The following is a 22,259-nucleotide window of genomic DNA, read 5'->3' as shown; positions in this document are numbered from 1 at the left end:
GGCACTAAACAAAAATATAGTAACACAGAATCCTGTGGCACCTTATAGACTAACAGACGTTCTGCAGCATGAGCTTTCGTGGGTGAATACCCACTTCTTCAGATGCAAGAATTCACCCACGAAAGCTCATGCTGCAGAACGTCTGTTAGTCTATAAGGTGCCACAGGATTCTTTGCTGCTTTTACAGAACCAGACTAACACGGCGACCCCTCTGATATAGTAACACGTGGTGTCTGCTCTGAAGAGTTTATAATCAAAACAGATGATACAGACAAAGATTGGGAAGGGCAATGAAAGCAGAGAGAGGTGTGTCAGGTACAAACAAGTGTTCAGTGCCTTTGAGAAATTAAGGCCTAGATGTTTGAATTAGTCAACCCCCTAAAATGTGTGGGAATTGAACAGTTTGCGAATGTTGGTCTTGATCTCTGTCATGGTCCCTCACAGACAAGTTGGGAGGGAGGCAGGTCCTCTCAGAGGTCCAGAGAGGCCCGGGCCACTTCCAGCTTTTGAGGCCCTTAACCATAATAAAAAATAAAAAATGACAACACATGGAAACAAAATAAGGCACCAAAAAAAGAGTGAAACTTAATTTGGATATTTTTTTATTTAACAAATGCTTTTCTAGCCTTTTTCTGTGCAAATGCACCAATTACTGAGGGAAAACAAGTTGCGAAATGCCAAAAAAATAACAAGTGTCTAAATTTGAGGCCCCTTTGAGCTTGAAGCCCAGGCCAGATGGGCCTCCTGGCCCCCCTCTGATTGGCCTGGAGGGAGGCCCCACTGCCTCACCACTGGCAGGCCGCAGGTAACAGATTTACAGGGGAGAGCTCCAGCTCCTGAGGCAGGGTGAACCCAACAGTCTTTAGCCCACAGCCACCTGGCTGGGCAGACAGCTACGAACAGTCTACACAGGAACTCTGACTCCCTCCAGGTCGGGTAGAGCCACAGGAAGTTAGGGCTCTGGCCCATATTCAAGGCAGAGCTGTAGCAGTCTGTAAGTCCAGACCCTCAAGCAGGATGGGATGGCAAACAGTTAGAACTCAGGCAGGGTGAGCACCAAAGCAGGACCCTTGGCCTAAGGAACGGGAGCACTGCCAGCCCCGGGATGGGGAGGCTGAGGGTGGAGGGACACAGGCCCCACCCGACTACACCCCATCCTAGCCCTGGTGAAGATTAATTTCTTAAAATGTGTCAGACATTCAGATACTAAAGCAGTGAGTGCCATAGAAAAGTTCCTGACAGATTTGATAATACTGTATTCAGAGGAGTGTTTTGTTGGTTTGCAATAAATATGGCCGGGGAGACCACTGAACATTGAGTATAAAGAGAAATACCAAGCAGCAACCTCATCCTCTGCCTGGAAGGAGAAAAGTTCCAGAAGAAAAAGTATTATGGGATTATATAACAAAACAGCATCATAATGCATATGCATAAGAAGGCATCAGTAAGTTTGCACCATCCACCTTAATTCTGGAATTTCCTAACAGGCAGCTAGATTTTCCAAATTTAATTAAGAGCATAAGAACATAAGAACGGCCGTACTGGGTCAGACCCAAGGTCCATCTAGCCCAGTATCTGTCTACCGACAGTGGCCAATGCCAGGTGCCCCAGAGGGAGTGAACCTAACAGGCAATGATCAAGTGATCTCTCTCCTGCCATCCATCTTCATCCTCTGACAGACAGAGGATAGAGACACCATTCCTTAACCATCCTGGCTAATAGCCATTAATGGACATAACCGCCATGAATTTATCCAGTTCCCTTTTAAACACTGTTATAGTCCTAGCCTTCACAACCTCCTCAAGTAAGGAGTTCCACAAGTTGACTGTGCGCTGTGTGAAGAAGAACTTCCTTTTATTTGTTTTAAACCTGCTGCCCATTAATTTCATTTGGTGACCCCTAGTTCTTGTATTATTGGAATAAGTAAATAACTTTCTCCACATCACTCATAATTTTATATACCTCTATCATATCCCCCCTTAGTCTACTCTTTTCCAAGCTGAAAAGTCCTAGCCTCTTTAATCTCTCCTCATATGGACCCGTTCAAAACCCCTAATCATTTTAGTTGCCCTTCTCTGAACCTTTTCTAGTGCCAGTATATCTTTTTTGAGATGAGGCGACCACATCTGTATGCAGTATTCAAGTTGTGGGCGTACCATGGATTTATATAAGGGCAATAATATATTCTCAGTCTTATTTTCTATCCCCTTTTTAATGATTCCTAACATCCTGTTTGCTTTTTTGACTGCATCTGCACACTGTGTGGACGTCTTCAGAGAACTATCCACGATGATTCCAAGATCTTTTTCCTGACTCATTGTAGCTAAATTAGCCCCCATCATCTTGTATGTATAGTTGGGGTTATTTTTTCCAATGTGCATTACTTTACATTTATCCACATTATATTTCATTTGCCATTTTGTTGCCCACACCATCCTCCGGATCGTTAATCAAGATATTGAACAAAACCGGCCCCAGGACCGACCCTTGGGGCACTCCACTTGATACCGGCTGCCAACTAGACATGGAACCATTGATCACTACCCGTTGAGCCCGACCATCTAGCCAGTTTTCTAGCCACCTTATAGTCCATTCATCCAGCCCAGACTTCTTTAACTTGCTGGCAAGAATACTGTGGGAGACCGTATCAAAAGCTTTGCTAAAGTCCAGAAATAGCACATCCACTGCTTTCCCCTCATCCACAGAGCCGGTTATCTCATCATAGAAGGCAATTAGGTTAGTCAGGCATGACTTGCCCTTGGGGAATCCATGCTGACTGTTCATTACAGCCCCGGGGCCAAATTGTCCACTGCAACAAATCCCTCTCCCCGAGTTTCGCTTTCCCTTCGCCAGCCTTGGCGGCCGGTTCTGCCCAGCGACCAATGACGAGCATGGGTCTGTGCATCGCTATTGTTGGGATGTTCCCCTCTCAGCCAATCGCTGCAGCGCAGAAGTTCCCCGGTGAGTAGCTGGGGCTCGGGCGCTGGCAGTGCGCAGCGAAGTTCCCGGGGCCGGGCCGGGACCGGCCGAGAGCGGGTCCATGGGCCGAGTCCTGCCGCGCTGCGGGGCGGCGCTGTGCCTGCTGCTGCTGCTGGGGGCTGTAGCCCTACGGGGGGGCCACTCCCGTGAGTATCGGGGTGAGACCCGGGGGGGGGCAGGACGTGGGGAGCCGGGCCGGGGGTGCGGGAGCTGGGTGTTGAGGAGTACAGGGAGGAGGGAGCTGGGTGTCGGGGCAGCTGGGCCGGAGGGTACAGGGAGGGGAGCTGGGTGTCGGGGGCAGCTGGGACGGGGGTGCAGGGAGGAGCTGGGTGTTGGGGGCAGCCGGGACGGGGGTGCAGGGAGGGGAGCTGGGTGTCGGGGGCAGCTGGGATGGGGGGTGCAGGGAGGGGGAGCTGGGTGTCAGGGGCAGCTGGGATGGGGGTACGGGGAGGAGGGAGCTAGTGGTCAGGGGCATCTGGGCCGGGGATGAGGAGCTGGGTGTTGGGGGCAGCTGGAACGGGGATACGGGGAGCTGGTTGTCGGGGGCAGCTGGAACGGGGGAGCTGGGTGTTGGGGGCAGCTGGAATGGGGGTACAGGGAGGGGAGCTGGGTGTCGGGGGCAGCTGGAATGGGGTGATACAGGAAGGGGAGCTGGGTGTCAGGGGGCAGCTGGGCCGGGGTGGGAGCTGGGTGTCGGGGGACAGCTGGGCAGGGGAGAGCTGGGTGTTGGGGGGGCAGAAGGGAGGGGGGTGCAGGGAAGGGGGGAGCTGGGTGTTGGTGTGGCAGCCAGGCTGGGGAGGGGTGTAGGGAGGGGGGATCTGGGTGTCGGGGGGCAGCTGGACCAGGGGGTGCAGGGAGGAGGGGCCTGAGTGTCAGGGTCAGTTCTGGGCTCTGCGTTCAGAGGTGTCGGGATAACCACACCGCGCCCCCCCCCAGCACTGAGCTGTCACTGACATGGAACAGTGACGTTGCTATAGTGATGGGGGGGGCGAGGTCCTGCCAGGGGCGCTGCTGAGACAATGTGTGTGTGGGGGGGAGGGGCTGAGAGCCACTGACCTGAACTGTAACCCCTTCATGTAATGCCAACCACTCCCAGCCAGGGGGTGCGGCACAGTTAGGACCAGCACCCATGGGTGCTGCACATGCTGGTAAGCTGATGACAGCCCTGTGAGGCTCCCAGGCTGTGGGGAAATCCCGCTTCCAGGCCCTGCCCAGGCTGTTTCAATCCCAGCATCTCAGGGCAAGGTGGGGTTTTCAGACACGATTCCTGTGTGCAGAGCTCAGGCTGATGGTTAGTGGAGGGAGTAAATTAACTCCCCCTCCCCCGCAGCTCAGGGTTAAATGAAGGGAAAAGGCTTCTTGTATCTCTGACCTTTAATGGCTCCCAGAAGGTTCTTCACGCTGGGTTTAATCCCAGTGCCTGGAACTCCTGATTGTGGTTTGTCCTTGGCTACCTGCGGCTAAGTTGTGTCAGCACCAGTCTAGTTCCACCCACAGTCAGCAATGGCAATGGCAATGGGTCATATCTGTAGTGGAAGCACATCTTTAGAGGTGTCATCCTAGGGAGGGGATGTGAACCCCCTCTCTGTCTCTGGCAGCGTGTTGGCGCCCCGGGGGAAGGGGAGAGTTTGGAGCCCCTGGAAATGTGCGTTAATCAGGTCTTAATTTGGGCGTGAGCTCCCGTTGCAGAGCACAGAACAGTTGCTTCGTGTAGCGCCCCTCTCCACCTGTTTACCTCCTTTAATGGCAATCCGCTGACATGTTCTGATGGACAGGTCTGGGTTCTTTTGGATCCCGCCACCCACTCAGCAGGGTGAATCTTTTTCCTTTTTTGGTTATGAAATTAGTTGGCGGTGCCTCCACCCCCCTCGCTCCTTCCTGGCAGGGTCACCAGGGCAGCTTGGGCGGAAAATTCTAACTACAGAGGAATCCCCACTTATTTGACAGATAGTTGGAGACTTCCAAGAAATAGCACAACACATAAAAATATATTCAACCCAACAATTATATTAAACAGGCAACAAATACTACATAACAGGGGAAACACTATGTTTAGGGTCACCGGTGCCCACACTTAAAATACCCGTGTCTGGATGTAACAAATGTAAAACTAGTGTCCTGTTGGTACGCGTACTTTGCTGGGGCCCTTGATGACCTATACAATTCTCTGCAGAGGTGTAGCAGTGCGGCTGACTGGGTTCAGTACAGCCCAAAAGACCCACAAGTGGGAGGAGGTGGTGAATCCCTCCACAGGTGTAATAAGCGGTAGATTATAGAATCCTCAAACCCTCACTCCCTGGCTTGAGGACACAGTTCAGGGAGTAGAGGGTCCCCAAAACAAATTCCCTGACTAACTAACTAAAGACAAGGCATTCACGAACTCCACATAATGATCTTCAGGGTTGAGGATGACGCTGGACGATTCCAGGGGCTGCTGTCCGCTGGCAGGGATCCTCCTCAGGCAGGAATCAGCCTTGGACTAGCAGTGCTGACCATGTGGGGACTGGTCTCACCAGGGGAGCTGGAGGTGAACCCAGCCTGGCTGGGGAAATTTCTCAGCAAATGTAACAATTGGGAATCATCCGTGGGGAAGGAAAACCCAGCTGAGGGATCTGCGGTCAGGTCCCTAGAGGCCAGTTCTCAGGGGGAACCCTGCTTGCAGGCCTGGGACTCACCAGCCCCCCTCACAGCCAGTTCGGCCCTTGCCCTGGCTGGCTCCAGCCTCTCCTCAAAAATGGCTTCTCCCCTCTCTTCCACTCCCTGGGAGGGGCATCTCCACTCCCTATTGGTTGCTGGGCAGACTCTGAGTTTGCCTTGGCTCCTCCTCCCTGAGCTGCCAGCAGACAGAGCTCCAGGACTCTAGGTAATCTGCTTGGGGGTTACATTCGTTTGTGCTGTTAGGATCTCCTGTAGCTGCTGGACAAAGAGCTTCCAGATCCCGACAGAGTGGGGTGAGGAGAGGGGAAGGCACATCCTGCTTTTCCTAGCGTGGACTTGAATCTTCCTTGTTCCCCATGAGGCAGCAGCTCAGACCTGAGGAGCTCAGCAGCCCGAACTGAGCTGGGTGAGGCTGCGGGGTGGGTTTGGGATTAGTTTGAAGTGGTTTAAGGTGCATTGGTGCCTGTGTGTCACCTCAGTAACAGGCTTGGTTTGACCTAAACAGGGTTAGGACCCAGTGCAGCCTGGCCCTACAGGATCATAGAATCATAGAAGATAAGGGTTGGAAAAGGACGCTGCCCAGCTTACTTGGGGGTGGGTCTTTTTGCTCATGGTTTGTGTTTATGAACCCTAGTTGCGGTGTTTTCCCAATTTAAAGCTGAGTAATTCCCTCCTTTTATTCCACATTTTTGCTACACTGTTTGCGAGAGGGGAAGTATTGCCTCTTAGAGGCCCCAGGGGTGTTTGTGTAATTGTCCCAGGTCACTGAGTGTGGGCTCGAGCCTGTTTTGTGTTGTGTTGTTGAAAAGGAACCGCTAGATACTGAACCCGGCCCTTGTTGCTGCTGCCTCCACCTGGCAGAAGGATTACACTTAGATTCCTCATGACACAGAGATTGGGCAAGTCCCGTCTCTGATAACTCAAGTGATCAGAGCATCATGACTCCAACTCCAGGAGCCTCACAGTGAGCTACATTGTGGTCTACAGTGGATTCTCCTTTGGTGGCTCTGCTGATCCTTGGGTCCTAGCCCTTACCCTAATCCTGGCTCTGCTCCTCCTAACTCTAGAAAGCCTCAGCAAAGCCTGTCTCTCTAGTGTTGCTGGCTGTGGGTGTCTCCCGCTCTGGACTCTCTCCAATGTGTCCACATTCTTTCTGTAGTGCAGGGACCAAAACTGGACGCAGTGCTCCAGATGTGGCCTCACCAATATCGAATAGAGGGGAATAATCACTTCCCTCAATCTGCTGGCAATGCTCCCACTAATGCAGCCAACTATGCCATTAGCCTTCTTGGCAACAAGGGCACACTGCAGACGCATATCCAGCTTCTCATCCACTGAAATCCCCAGGTCGTTTTCTGCAGAACTTCTGCTCAGCCAGTCGGTCCCCAGCCTGTAGCGGTACATGGGATTCTCCCATCCTAAGTGCAGAACTCTGCACTTGTCCTTGTTGAACCTCATCAGATTTATTTTGGTCCAATCCTCCAATTTCTCTAGGTCACTCTGGACCCTGTCCCTAACCTCCAGCGTATCTCTCTCTTCCCCCCAGCTTAGTGTTTTCTGCGAACTTGCTGAGGGTGCAATCCATCCCATCCTTCAGATCATTAATGAAGATGTTGAACAAAACCGGCCCCAGGACCGACCCCCTGGGGCACTCCGCTTGATACTGGTTGCCAACTAGACATGGAGCCATTGATCACTACCAATTGAACCCGACAATCTAGCCAGCTTTCAGTCCACCTTATAGTTCATTAATCCAATCCATGCATCTTTAACTTACTGGCAAGAATACTGTGTCAAAAGCTTTGCTAAAGTCAACATATATCATGTCCACTGGTTTCCCCATATCCAGTTATCTCATCATAGAAGGCAATCAGGTTGATCAGGCATGACTTTCCCTTGGTGAATCCATGTTGATTGTTCCTGATCACATTTGTCTCCTCCAAGTGCTTCAAAGTGGGTTCCTTGAGTATCTGCTCCATGATTTTTCAAGGGACTGAGGTGAGGCTGACCAGTCTATAGTTCCCCGTATTCTCCTTCCCCTTTTTAAAGATGGACACTATATTTACCTTTTCCCAATCGTCCGGCACCTCCATCGATGGCCATGAATTTTCAAAGATAATGGCCAATGACTCTGCAATCACATCAGCCAACTCTTCCAGCACCCTTGGATGCATTAGATCCGGCTCCATGGACTTGTGTGTGTCCAGTTTTTCTAAATAGTCCTTAACCTGTTCTTTCACCTCTGAGAACTGCTCACCTCCTCCCCATACTGTGCTGTCCAGTGCAGCAGTCTGGGAGCTGACCTTGTCTGTGAAGACTGAGGCAGGAAAAGCATTGAGTACTTCAGCTTTTTCCTCATCATCTGTCACTAGGTTGCCTACTCCATTCAGTAAGTGTCCCATAATTTCCTTGACCACCTTCTTGTTGCTAACATACGTGTAGAAACCCTTCTTGTTACCCTTCACATCCCTTGCTAGCTGCAACTCCATTTGTGTTTTGGCCTTCTTGATTACACCGGTGCATGCTCGAGGAATATTTTTATACTCCTCCCTAGTCATCTGTCCAAATTTCCACTTCTTGTAAACTTCCTTTTTGTATTTAAGCTCACTGAAGATTTCACTGTTAAGCCAAATTGGTCGCCTGCCATATTTGCTATTCTTTCTGGACATCGGGATGGTTTGTTCCTGTGCCCTCAGTATGTCTTCTTCAGAATACGGCCAGCTCTCCTGGGCTCCTTTCCCCCTCATATTAGCCTCTCAGGGGATCCTGCCCATCAGTTCTGTAGCGGAGTCAAAGTCTGCGTTTCTGAAGTCCAGGGTCCGTATTCTGCTGCTCTCCTTTCTTCCTTTTGTCTCGGTCACCGCTGCCTAAGTTGCCACCCACTTCAACTTCCCCTACCAGTTCTTCCTTGTTGGTGAGCAGGTCAAGAGGAGCACAGCCCCAGATGGGTCCTCCAGCACTTGCACCAGGAAGTTGTCCTCAACACTCTCCAAAAACTTCCTGATTTTCTGTTCACTGCTGTATTGCTCTCCAAGCACATGTCGGAGTGATTGAAGTCCCCCATGAGAACCAGGGCCTGGGATCTGGAAACTTGTTAGTTGTCTGAAGAAAGCCTCATCTACCTCATCCTCCTGGTCTGGTGGTCTATAGCAGCTGCCCACCAGGACATCACCCTTGTTGCTCTCTCCTCTAAACTTAACCTAAAGACTCTCAAAAGGCTTTCCAATAGAGAATGGAAAGTTACAGCAAAATCCATCTGGGTCTGTCCAGAACCCAGAACTTTCTCTTTTGTCCCAGTCCAAAAGCTTCTTCTCCCTCCAACAGCCCACACTTAGCCCCAAGGGGCCCCTCCTTAGTCTTCTATTCTTGTTCCTGCCAAACAATATTATTATTATTATTATTATTATAAACATTGTCACCTGGCCTCGTCCTCAGCTCTTTGTTTTCCAGGTGGTCACAGCTGACTGGCTTCCTGCAGAGGGTGGGTCATCCATGGCCATTAGTTGGTAGGTGCCAAATGTCTGGACAAATGTCTGGACAGTTGTCTTCTGGGACTCCCCATCAGCATGAGCCCCAGACCCCAGATAGTGAAACATCAGTCACACCTGGCTCTCTGCAGAGCAATTAATCTCCCCCCCCGCCTCTTTAACCATGCCGCTCATAGGGGAAACTGAGGCATACACATTACAAATCATGGAGAGAGGTGATTGGTGGGTGATGCTGAGAAAGACCCGGTGATGGTCGGAGTGGGGGAATCCGCACCAGAGAGCTCAGAGATCAGGGCTTGGCGAACCCAAGTCCAGTGTATGGCCCTTTTGGAGAGGGGGGGAGCTGACCTAGGGCGGCCAGATAAACACAGAGGGGAGGGTGAGGAGATGGGAGCAGAGAGTCGGATGGGCCATTGCCCTGGAAGCTGAAGTTACCGAGGACGAGTGTGGGAAGCGGTGGAAATGAAGGGAGAGCCGAGGTGGGGATCAGAGAGGGTGACTGAGGGGAGGAGCGGGGTGGATGGCAGACAACAGCATTGTGGAGAGAAGTTAGGTGCAGGGCCGTGCAAAAGAAGAGATGGAGTGAGGAGGGGAGCGGGAGGGGCTGGAAGCGGCAGGCGAGTGGAGAGCAGAGGCCATTGCAGGGCAGTGTCGGAGGGAGGGAGCCAGGTCCCTGTTGCTCCTGTCGCTGCAGTGTCCAAGGGCTAGAGCCGTAAAGGGGCTAAAGTGCCTAAATCCCAGAATCAGGCCCCCCGGGGTTCACAGAGTCCCCCCCGGCTACTGCCGAGCCCTGTAGGTGCCTGAACTCACTTGGCACCTTTGTGCAGTGACAGATCCCTCGGGATTTGTGTTCCTGCCTCTGGGCCTGTGCCCTGCAGCTTCCTGCTAGGTGCCCGGACGCCTGAGCCCCAGAACTAAACATGGCCCGCAGGACGACAGGTGTCCTCCACCTAACTCGCCTGGGGGCCCGATGCGATGGGTGTGCTCAGGCCGCTTGCTGGATTGGACCCGCACATGTGGAAGGAAAAGGCCCAGGTAGCAACCGTCGAATCCTGGAAGTCAATGAATGGCTACACAGGTGGTGTCAGAGAAGGCTTTGGATTTTTCGACCATGGGATGGAGTTCTAAGAAGAAGGAGTGCTAGGCAGAGACGGACTCCACCTCACGAAGAGAGGGAAAAGCATCTTCACAAGCAGGCTGGCTAACCTAGTGAGGAGGGCTTTAAATTAGGTTCACCGGGGGAAGGAGACCAAAGCCCCGAGGTAAGTGGGGAAATGGGATACCGGGAGGAAGCACAAGCAGGAGAGTGCAAGAGGGGAGGACTCCTGTCTCAGACTGAGAAAGCGGGACAATCAGCGAGTTATCTTAAGTGCCTATACACAAATGCAAGAAGCCTGGGAAACAAGCAGGGAGAACTGGAAGTCCTGGCACAGTCAAGGAACTATGATGTGATTGGAATAACAGAGACTTGATGGGATAACTCACATGACTGGAGTACTGGCATGGATGGATATAAACTATTCAGGAAGGACAGGCAGGGCAGAAAAGGTGGGGGAGTTGCATTGTATGTAAGAGAGCAGTATGACTGCTCAGAGCGCCAGTGTGAAACTGCAGATAAACCTGAGAGTCTCTGGATTCAGTTTAGAAGTATGAGTAACGAGAGTGATGTCATGATGGGAGTCTGCTATAGACCACCAGACCAGGGGGATGAGGTGGACGAGGCTTTCTTCCGGCAACTAACAGAAGTTACTAGATCACAGGCCCTGGTTCTCATGGGGGACTTCAGTCACCCCGGTATCTGGGGGGAGAGCAATATAGTGGTGCACAGACAATCCAGGAAGTGTTTGGAAAGTGTAGGGGACAATTTTCTTGTGCAAGTGCTGGAGGAACCAACTAGGGACAGAGCTCTTCTTGACCTGCTGCTCACAAACCGGGAAGAATTAGTAGGGGAAGCAAAAGTGGATGGAAACCTGGGAGGCAGTGACCATGAGATGATCGGGTTCAGGATCCTGACACAAGGAAGAAAGGAGAGCAGTAGAACAGAGACCCTGGACTTCAGAAAAGCAGACTTTGACTCCCTCGGGGAACTGATGGTCAAGATCCCCTGGGAGAATAACATGAAGGGGAAAGGAGTCCAGGAGAGCTGGCTATATTTTAAAGAATCCTTATTGAGGTTGCAGGAACAAACCATCCCAATGTGAAGAAAGAATAGTAAATATGGCAGGCGACCAGCTTGGCTTAACAGTGAAATCCTTGCTGATCTTAAACACAAAAAAGAAGCTTACAAGAAGTGGGAGCTTGGACAAACGACCAGGGAAGAGTATAAAAATATAACTCAGGCATGCAGGAGTGAAATCAGGAAGGTCAAATCCCACTTGGAGTTGCAGCTAGCAAGGGACATTAAGAGTAACAAGAAGGGTTTTTTACCGGTATGTTAGCAACAAGAAGGTGGTCAAGGAAAGTGTGGGCCCTTTACTGAATGAGGGAGGCAACCTAGTGACAAAGGAAGTGGAAAAAGCTAACTTACTCAGTGCTTTTTTTTGCCTCTGTCTTCACAAACAAGGTCAGCTCCCAGACTGCTGCACTGGGCAGCACAGCATGGGGAGGAAGTGACCAGCGCTCTGTGGAGAAAGAAGTGGTTGAGGACTATTTAGAAAAGCTAGATAAGCAAAAGTCCATGGGGCCAGATGCCCTGCATCCGAGGGTGCTAAAGGAGTTGGCGGATGTGATTGCAGAGCTATTAGCCATTATATCTCAAAACTCATGGCGATCGGGGGAGGTCCTGGATGACTGGAAAAAGGCTAATGTAGTGCTCATCTTTAAAAAAGGGAAGAAGGAGAATCTGGGGAATTACAGGCTAATCAGCCTCCCTGGAAAAATCGTGGAGCAGGTCCTCAAGGAATCAATTCTGAAGCACTTAGAGGAGAGGAAACCGATCAGGAACAGTCAGCATGAATTCACCAAGGGCATGTCATGCCTGAGTAACCTAATTGCCTTCTATGACGAGGTAACTGGCTCTGTGGATGAGGGAGAAAGCAGTGGACATGTTATTCTTTGACATTAGCAAAGCTTTAGATACGGTCTCCCACAGTATTCTTGCCAGCAAGTTAAAGAAGTATGGGCTGGATGATTGGACTATAAGATGGATAGAAAGCTGGCTAGATCGTCGGGCTCAACGGGTAGTGATCAACAGCTCCATGCCTAGTTGGCAGCCGGTTTCAAGCGGAGTGCCCCAAGGGTTGGTCCTGGGGCCGGTTTTGTTCAATATCTTCATTAATGAGCTGGAGGATGGTGTGGACTGCACCTTCAGCAAGTTTGCAGATGACACTAAACTGGGAGGAGTGGTAGATACGCTGGAGGGTAGGGATAGTATACAGAGGGACCTAGACAAATTGGAGGATTGGGCCAAACGAAATCTGATAAGGCTCAACAAGGACAAGTGCAGAGTCCTGCATGTAGGACGGAAGAATCCCATGCACTACTACACACTAGAGACCGAATGGCTAGGCAGCACTTCTGCAGAAAAGGACCTAGGGGTTACAGTGGACAAGAAGCTTGATATGAGTCAACAGTGTGCCCTTGTTGCCAAGAAGGCTAACTGCATTTTGGGCTGTATAAGTAGGGGCATTGCCAGAAGATTGAGGGACATTATCATTCCCCTCTATTTGGCATTGGTGAGGCTTCATCTGGAGTACTGTATCCAATTTTGGGCCTCACACTACAAGAAGAATGTGGAAAAATTGGAAAGAGTCCAGTGGAGGGCAACAAAAATGATTAGGGGGCTGGAATATATGATTTATGAGGAGAGGCTGCGGGAACTGGGATTGTTTAGTCTGCAGAAGAGAAGAATGAGGGGGGATTTGATAGCTGCTTTCAACTACCTGAAAGGATATGGATCTAGAATTTTCTCAGTGGTGGCAGATGACAGAACAAGGAGTAATGGTTTCAAGTTGCAGTGGGGGAGGTCTAGGTTGGATATTAGGAAAAACGTTTTCACTAGGAGGGTGGTGAAGCACTGGACTGGGTTCCCTAGGGAGGTGGTGGACTCTCCTTCCTTAGAGGTTTTTAAGGTCAGGCTTGACAAAGCCCTGGCTGGGATGATTTAGTTGGGGATTGGTCCTGCTTTGAGCTGGGGGTTGGACTAGATACCTCCTGAGGTCCCTTCCAACCCTGATATTCTATGATTCTATGAAACTAGAGTCAAGGTCTGAAAATATTTACCTGTGCTCCGCTTTCAATAGTTCCGGCTGAATTTAAGCCGTGGTTATACTGGTACAGATTATTCCCAACGTTTACAGTAATAAGCTATCCTGGTGTAAAGCACGGCAGTACCAATAGAACTGCACTCGCACTAGGGATTTTATTTATTTATTTTGATAAATTAAAACTATTTTGATATTTAACCGATTTAACTATTTTGATCAAAAAAATTAATAGTTAAAGCAACAGAAAAATGGTGTAGATCTAGCCTCAGTGTATGGTTACCAACCCTCCAGGATTGTCCTGGAGTCTCCAAGAATTAAAGATTAATCTTTAATTAAAGATTGTGTCATGTGATGAAACCTCCAGGAATACGTCCAACCAAAACTGGCAACCTTACCTCAGAATGTAATTTGTTCAAGGCAGGGACTGTCACTTGCTCTGTCTGTACAACATTGAGTACAGTGCCCAGCCCCAGAATGATTAAAGCTAGTGTGCGCTACCATGATATGAAATCATTTCTTCCTCTCTCATTTTCTTGGGCTACACGTCCACGCCTCAAGTTCTCCAGCTAACTGAAGAGTCTTTCATGAAAAACGGCCAACAAGATGGGCCTTTCTAGTGGGAAAAGCAAGCCAATTTAAAAAGTAAAGCTCCCTGCTATCATCATCCTCAGCGTTATTTATTATTGTTTTATGGTAGCACCCAGGCACCTCAGTCCTGGATCCCACCGTGCTAGGTGCTGCACAGATACAAAACAAAATATGGTCCCATTGGCGTATAAGATAGATGGGGGATTATAAGGAGATAGCACTGGCCAGCGTGACAGGCTGTGTTCTCAGAGCACCAGTGGTCTAATGGTTGTCCAGGTTTTAGGCATCCTGCCAGAGGAGAGTGTTGAGGAGGGTGTGGAGGATAATGCGGTAGTTTTGTAGACATTTACCAGGAGCTCCTCCGAGGTGTGAGGGGCAGCATTGGACACAGTACGAAGGGGATTGTGTGAAAATTTAACAAGTGGGTGATGGAGGCCGGGATCATGTGGAGTTGAGAGTTGACATTTCGGTAGCAAATGAGAGATGGCAGGTTGGGTGGGGATAGGTTGCGAAGGGCCTCACAGCTGAAAATAGGCAGCTTATATTTCATGAGAAGGAGGAGCTAGTGGAGGAAGTAAACAGAGAGGTGACATGGTCAGATCAGTGGTCTAGGAAATGATCTTTTCAGCATCTTCTGAATGGATCTAAGCGGGATGAGCCTGCGTTTGTCAAGGCCAGAGGAAATGCTGTTGCAGCAGTCAAGACACGAGATGCTAAGAGCCTGGAGCAGAGCTTTAGCTTTGGGGGTGGACAGGAAAGCCCACATCTCAGAGAAGTTCTGCAGAAAGAGTCAGCAAGATTTAGACAAAACCTGGGTGTGAGGACCTAGAAAGAGGGCCAAGTCAAAGATGACACCCAGGTTACGGACCTAAGTGACAGGCAGGATGGTGGCGTTATCCACAGTGACTGACAAAGGAGGTAGCAGGGAGGTCTTGGGAGGAAGATTGGGAACTCCGTTGTAACCACATCGAGCTTGAGCTGATGATGAGACAGTCACAAGGAGCCATCAGAGAGACAGGCCAAGATTGTAGTTTGGGCAGAAAGAGACAAGTCTGGAGTGGATAGGTAGATCTGTGAGTCATCAGCATGGAGATGGTAGCTGAATTTGTGTTTGCAGATGACTTTGCCCAGAGATAAGGTGTGGAGGGAGAAGAGAAGGGAACCAAGGACAGAGCCCTAGTGGGGACAGAACCTCACAGAGGGCTGGATGAGGGATGAGGAAGGTCCTCTGATGACATGGTGAAGGAGTGATTAGAGAGGTCAGAGGAGACCCAGGAGGGTACAGAAATAAAGCCAAGGAGGGGACAAGATTTCAAGAACAGCATGGTGAATGGTGTCAGGGGCAGTTGGCAAGCCAAGGAGGGTGAGGATGGAGCACTGGTTTTGAGTATTAGCTAGGAAGAGTCATTACAGACTTTGGCAGGAGCGATTTTCCTGGAGTACAAGGGGTGGAAGCCGGGGTGGGGACAGTCTAGGAGGGAAGTGGAGGACGGGAACTCAAGACAGTGATTGCAGAGGCACATTCAATGAGCTGAGAGATGAAAGAGAGAAGGGGCTGTAGCTGGAGAGACAAACAGTGTCAAAGGTCTTTACATGGAAGATACTGAAGTGTGTTCATATTGTGAGGGGGAAAGAGCCAGAGGAGAGTGAAAGGTTAAAGACAAGAGTAAGGGAGGGAGGAGGGCGGGTGTGAGGGAGATCAGGAGATGGGATGGGGTCGGTGAGGTGAGGTGAGGGGTTAGGAGGAGAGTAGATGAAAAATGTCCACATCTGCGAGGGAGAGGGAGGTAGGAATTGGAGGAAGGGGAGGAGAACTGTCATGTTTCATTGTCATGGATCCGCATGACCGGTGCTTCACACATAAGAATATAAGAACGGCCGTACTGGGTCAGACCAATGGTCCGTCTAGCCCAGTATCCTGTCTTCCGATGGTGGCCAATGCCAGGTGCCCCAGAGGGAATGAACAGAACAGGTAATCATCAAGTGTTCCATCCCCTGTTGCCCATAGGGACACCATTCCTGCCCATCCTGGCTAATAGCCATCAATGGACCTATCCTCCATACATTTATCTAGTTCTCTTTTGAACCCCATTAGACCCTGTTTAAACCCTTGGCCTTCATAACAGCCAGCAGGAAATGGAATTTAAAGTTCCCGGGGCTTGCAAGGGGGAGGCGTAGATTGTTGTTTATTGGCTGAAGGGCAGTGGAGTTCAAAGCACTGACCAGAGCGGCTGGTTGGCATTTTGGGAAACCCCAAAGAAAGCAAAAAAAGACTCATTGTGTCCACACTGCATGTTTGTCGACAGTAAAGGGAGGGGGAAGAAAAAAGTCCATTTAGCTGGAAGTTTTTTTGTCACCGAAACCGAGCAATTTTCTTGACAAAAGTCGCGTTGCAGTGTGGATACTAACACAGCTTTGGCAATAAAACTTGGTAGTGTAGACAAGCCCTTAGTTGGCCACTGTAGGTAGACAGGAGACTGGCTAGATGGACCTTTGCTCTGATCCAGTATGGCCATTCTTATGTTCTTAATAAATTATGGTAAATTGTGTGCACAGACGGGGCTCTGGCTCCCACCTGCACCTTGGACAAGTCCCCTTGCTCTCCTCCAGCTTCAGCTCCTGCATCTCCTACCCCCCGCAGCCCCGTTCTTGTCCTACCCTCCCCCATAAAATCCCTCTCCTGCTCCTCACACCCCCCTCCAGTCCTGCCCTTCCTTCTGGGCCCCTTTTCCTTCTTCACACTCCTTCAGTCCCCAATACACTTTACCCATCTGTTCCCCTACTCCTCACACATGCTCCCGCCCCCTGTACCTTCCTAACCCTTTCCCCTCCTAACCCCCCTTCAGCCCGGCCCCCACTGCTCCGCCAACCCCACCCGCGCGTTGTCTCCGGTCAGGCGGGTGGGTGGGGCCGGCCCCGGTCTCCCGCCCCCAGGACCGCGCCGGAGGGCAGGCACCGCCTCGCGCAGCGGTCCAGGGGCTCCCTGGTAGGGTCGGGGGGGATCTGACTCCCCATTCCCCCAATCTCCCCCCCCCCAGGCCTGCACTCCAGGCGCATATTGGACACGGTGGTGTCGGAGTCCAGCCCGGGGCTGCCCTGGTTCAGCCGTGTTGTGTATGCGGACGATCAAGTCATCTTGTACTACACCAGCGAGATGCAGAGGGTGGAGCCTCGCCCAGTGTGGATGGCACAGAACAAGGATCTGGAGTTCTGGAACGAGATGACATGGTGGGCACAGCGCCACCAGAAATGGTACAACGGGAGTCTGAACACCCTGGGTCAGCTCTACAACCGGACCGAGGGTGAGTGAAGGACACAACCCGACCTAGGGTACAGGGACATGGGGTGTGGGGGCGAGCGCGGTTGATGTAAACAGGATGAAGAGACACAGAGATGCATGTTGGGGATGGGGGGAGGGGACAGAGCCTGCAGGGGCATTTTCTCACTGGAGTCAGTGTGAATGTGGGGGACAAAGGGACATGGGGCGGGGCGAGGGGCTGCAGGATGGAGGGTCCACGGGAAAGACATTTTTTGACACCCTCCAAAGTGGAACTCTCATACTGTCCCCTCCCCAAACACCCCAGATTTCTGCTACCAGCCCCGCTTGCCTCTGCTGCCCATTAGGGGACCCCCCGCCCCTCGTGTGTGGTTATTTCCTGGGCAGAGTGGCAGAGGTGCAAAAGCCAGAAGTTCCCATCAGACCCGGCTCGTCTGACCTCCTGGTCACCCAGGCCAGAGAATCGCACCCAGTGATTCCTGCGCAGAGGGGTTTGTTCCTCCCAGCTTCGACAGTGATGCTGTCAGACCCTATAGCTAGAGCAGGGCTCTGAGATGTCTTGTCTCAATTCCCAGACACCGAGTGATGGGGAATCCCAATATCGACAGCCCCAAGTGTTCAGACATCATTTGAGTCAGGACCCCAAAATCCTGAGTTTGGCTCAAATGTCATGAGTATTTTGGGAAGAATATTGGAGCTTATTTTTATTTGCCCTCTGGTTTGAGCCTTTAGGGGACAAATTTCCAGGGTTTTCTTTGCTGCTAGAAGGACTAGAAGTTACTGCTGTAAGAAAAGAGAGCTGAGACTCTCCGCTAATCCCATGAGTCCAGGAACTGGGGATTTAATAAAACTAGCCAGCATCATGAGACACACAGTAAAGTCACAGGAGCAGGCAGTGCTGCATTCACCCAGCCCTGGGGAGAAGCTGCTCACCGGTGAGCCTCCTTCATTTCTGTTTGGTCTTATCTCCTAGGTGAGTTTTTCAAAGGTCAGATTCCTCCTCACTCCACAGAGCGAGAGTCTGACACTGACTTGGGCTGGAGAGTTAATGAGAGAATCAGCCCCTGCAATGTGCAGAGACTCCCAGCTTCCTTACTCCTGGCACAAACCCCAGCACGTGTCCCCTGGTTAGAGCCCCTGGGGTCAGGCAGGTTCCCCTGCGCACTATCCATAGATGTGTAAAGAGCCCTGCTCAGTCCCTGATGTGAGGGGCTGTAGCTACCTGGCCAGGCCCCTGGATTGTGCTGTGTCACCAGCCAGTCGTGGTACCCTTCCCCTCCCCCCACCCACTGCCCCCTCTCTCGAATCCCTCCTGGCTCCCAGCACTGAGACAGCAGCAATGAGAACTAATTCCCATCCTGTCCTGGACACCTGGGTTCCTGGTGGCCCTGCCCCAGGACTAAGCAACAGGGTGGAGGGTTGCCAAGTGTCTGCCCCCCAGCGCACCCCCTCTGTAGCTAGTTTAACCCTCTCCGACCATAGGCGGCAGGTTTGTATAATTTTTGGTGGTGCCCAAAATGGTGGCCTCCCCCCCCGCTCCCGCCCCCGCCCTGTAAGCCAATATAAAATGAAGCTACAACGCGTCGGCACCACAAGGTTACAAGGGTCAATTAACAAGTGGAAAGTCAGAAGCAGCACTTGCCTGCTTCAATATACAGTATTATATTTTGTTGCACCTGTTGTGACAAAGTGGGAATGTTCTTAATGTTTTCTCTGAATACTGTGTGGGTGCCTCAGTTTCCCCTGCAAGATGCCAACTGAAGGTGTTGGGGACAAAGAGATCAGGTGGCCTCCTTGTCCAGAAGAGACACAAAGGCCAGAGGAGGGAGTGTCAGTTTGGAGCTGGCTGGGGAAATGGGGAGAGGCCCAGAACTTGGGTCTAGGCTCCCCACCCTCCAAGTTTGAGCTGACTGAGGGGTCCTGTTTTCTGTACCTACAAGCTCTGTTTTAGACTGTGATCCTGTCATCTAATAAACCTTCTGTTTTACCGGCCGGCTGAGAGTCACGTCTGACTGTGGAGTTGGGGTGCAGGGACCTATGGTTGCCCCAGGACCTGCCTGGGCAGACTCGCTGCGTAAGGCGCACGGTGTGGAAGGGCATGCTGAATGCTCCGAGGTCAGACCCAGGAAGGTGTAAGCTTCTTGCCCTGGAGACAGTCTGCTCAGAGAGAGGAGGCTCCCCCAGAGTCCTGACTGGCTTTGTATGGAGTTGTTCCAAAGCATCCCAGCATCCCCTTCCACACCATGCACTTCCCGGAAGTCTGCACAGGCACTGACACTCCCTCCTCTGGCCTTTGTCTCTTTTCCAGGCATTAGGAGGCCACCTGATCTCTTTGTTCTCCAACACCTTCAGTTGGCACTTTGCAGGAGAGCAGCCCAGGCCATCAGTTACCAGGAGACAGGGTTTCGGCCATTCTCTGTGCAGACAGCATCACACTGGCCCTCTAGAGCTCTACAACAATCACACACCCTTGTCCTACCATCTAGATCCTTGAGAATGCATAGGGGAAACTGAGGCACCCACACAGTATTCAGAGAAAACAGTAAGAACATTCCCACTGTATACGACTAATTATATATGTTAAAGGGTATAAAATAATCAAGTATTGTGCTAAGCACAATGATACTCCAAGCTGACCACCAAATTTAAGTTGCATGTTTTTCCCTTCAGGTGAGGGCTCTGGGGTGGGGCTGGGGATGAGGGGTTCACAGTGCAGGAGGGTGCTCAGGGTTGGGGTGCTGGGGGCACAGGCTCTGGGGTGGGGCACGGCTGGGGATAAGGAACTTGGGGTGCAGACAGGCTGCCCCAGGGCTAGGGCCAGAGAGGATTCCCCACCCCCCATGGCAGCAGCAAGCTCCAGGGGAGGGTCACGCCCCGCAGCACACTCACTCCGCACCACGGTCACTGCACATGCTCCTAGGGCCTCTCTCAGGTCCAGAAAGCCCACTCGCTTCCCCTATTGTGGGTACCGGGGGGGGGGGGGGGTTTGCCATCACGTGTGGCCTCCCCTGCTGCTGCCCCTCAGCATAGCCTCACTGGGGATGGGGCTGCCCCTTGCCCAGCGTGGGGCAGGAGTAGGGGCTGCGGGGCGGAGGGGGTGGATCACAGGGTGAAACCTCACCGAAGCCTCAGCAGCTGCTCAGGTGAGTGAGGTCCACTCCAGATGTCCATCTCCTGGCCGGAACCCCCCCTTGGTGCCTCCTCCAGGTGGGTGCCGGGGGACGGGAGAGAGGGCTCCCAAGCACGTGTGTGCCTCCTCCCCCCTCCCCCTCCTGAGGGGCTCCAACAGTCTGCCGGCTGCTGTCTGTCTATAGCCTTAGGCAGAAGCAGCAGCAGGCAGCTGGCAGCACAAGCAAGGGAGAGAGGCATGGGCTGGTTTTTTTCAGGCAGGGAAGCTCTGAGGCAGGGCCTGCTCCAGGCAGGGCCAGGGGAGAAACCCAGCTCCAAATATTGGTGGAGCACAGCCCCCAGCCTTGAATATTCCTGGTGCTTGGGCACTAGAAGCCCATGTAGCCTATTGCCCCTGTCTCCAACTAGTCTCACCCATTGGTCCCCTGCTGCTGAGCCTGTCCAACCTGACCTGCTCACATGGACATCAGCCTCCCCAGTGCTAGGAGAGGGCCTCTGCTCACCCGCCCCTAAGCCTGCACTGGGGAGCTGCTGTTCTGTCCCTGCTGTCCCCTCCCCAACCACTGTCCCTCCTGCCCCTTCCTGCCCTCCTCCCACTATTTACCCGCTCCTCACAGTCCTGGGGCTGCCAGCTTGCCAGAGACTGTCCTGAGTCCAGCATCTTGGCCATCAACAGTGTTCTTCTCTCCAGCTGCGTCTACCCTCAACATACACAAGGGTGAATTTGGGGTCTGGTCCCTCTGACACCCCATCAGTGTCCCCACCCTGCTCATCCCTGTGGAGTGCAGCGCGAAGTAGAAGAGGGGTGGGTGGGGAGGCCTGACCCAGCCCAGGGCTCTCGGGCGCCTGGCTGGGGATCTCTGCATGTTCTGTGATCAACTGCCCCACACCTCTCCAGATTCTCAGTGGTTCTCTCATTACTCCATCCCTTTTCCCCTCAGTTGTTTTCACACTTTTTGACTTTAGTTGTTTGGTATAAATAGTTAGTTGGGCTCTCATAGCAGAGTTTCCTCTAGTCCTGGAACTGGGCATGTCTCTGTCTCTAGGCTTCAAACCCGGAGCCTCCTGTGGCCAGCCCATGCCTTTGAGCGACCTGCACTTGAGCTGTCTGGAGAGCATGGGTGAGAGTCCTAAGGCGGATTGCTGTCAGCTCTGCTACCAGTTCAGTGCACATATGAAAAAGGGCAGGGAGACCAGGCTGAAGTCTCTCCTGAACGAAGTGGTGCTCAGACCTGCTTCAGAGCCGAGCCAGTCAAACTTGGCACCGTGTACCTCAGTGTTGGTATGAAGAGCTCCTCCAGAGAGAGTCCATACGGGTCTCTCGGCACCGTTCCCCATGCCCAGTGCCAAGAAAGAAACATAAGGAGCAGCTGTCTGAGAGGTTCCCCATCTCTAAGAATGAACAATCATGGGGCGTGCAGGGGAGTGCGACCTGTGTTTGGCCACTCCTCTGCCCATGCTCTGCAAGCAATACTGTCAACTCTGCCCTGTTCACAGGCTCTGTTGAGTCCAGTACCAGACCAGCCGTTGGCACCAGAGGGGCAGTGAGGCGCCAGCAGGGTTGCAGTACCATCCATCCCAGAGGCTGTGATGGTATAGTAGTCAAGCACTAATATTTTATTATGCTTAGGGCGTTAAGGGATTAAATGTTTGTTGTGGCCAGGGACTTTCTGGCACTTCCAGTACCACCATCGCTGGCAGTATAACAGCAGTGCTGGCAAGCAGAAGGGAGCATGTTGCCCCGGTGTTGGTAGCAGGCCCCTTGGCACTGTCTAGAGGGAAACCATCTCTGCATATGTCGAAACAGGCTGCCCTGTCTCGGCACTGATCCCTGGATCCTTTGCACCATCTCTTGGAGCCGACTGTTGCCACAAAATGACTCATCATCCAAGTTGGAGATTGAATCTTGCATCCAGCCAAGGGACTGGTACCAGT

The 22,259-nt window shown here is 51.9% G+C and overlaps 1 protein-coding gene across 1 annotated transcript in view; it reads left to right on the top strand.

Moving 5' to 3' along the window:
• Nucleotides 1–3,007: 3,007 nt before the first annotated feature.
• Nucleotides 3,008–22,259, top strand: part of LOC120406094 (major histocompatibility complex class I-related gene protein-like) — a 40,669-nt gene continuing 21,417 nt past the window's right edge. Inside the window, exons 1-2 of the mRNA XM_039540385.1 lie at nt 3,008–3,125; nt 16,957–17,220. Of these exons, the coding sequence (XP_039396319.1) occupies nt 3,041–3,125; nt 16,957–17,220 (349 nt within the window). The 5' untranslated portion in view covers nt 3,008–3,040. The remainder of the gene's footprint in view (nt 3,126–16,956; nt 17,221–22,259) is intronic.

This window comes from Mauremys reevesii, linkage group 5, assembly GCF_016161935.1.
Source record: "Mauremys reevesii isolate NIE-2019 linkage group 5, ASM1616193v1, whole genome shotgun sequence".
Taxonomy (NCBI): domain Eukaryota; kingdom Metazoa; phylum Chordata; order Testudines; family Geoemydidae; genus Mauremys; species Mauremys reevesii.
The sequence above is the reverse complement of the archived record's forward strand: the minus strand, read 5'-3'. Positions and strand labels throughout refer to the sequence as shown.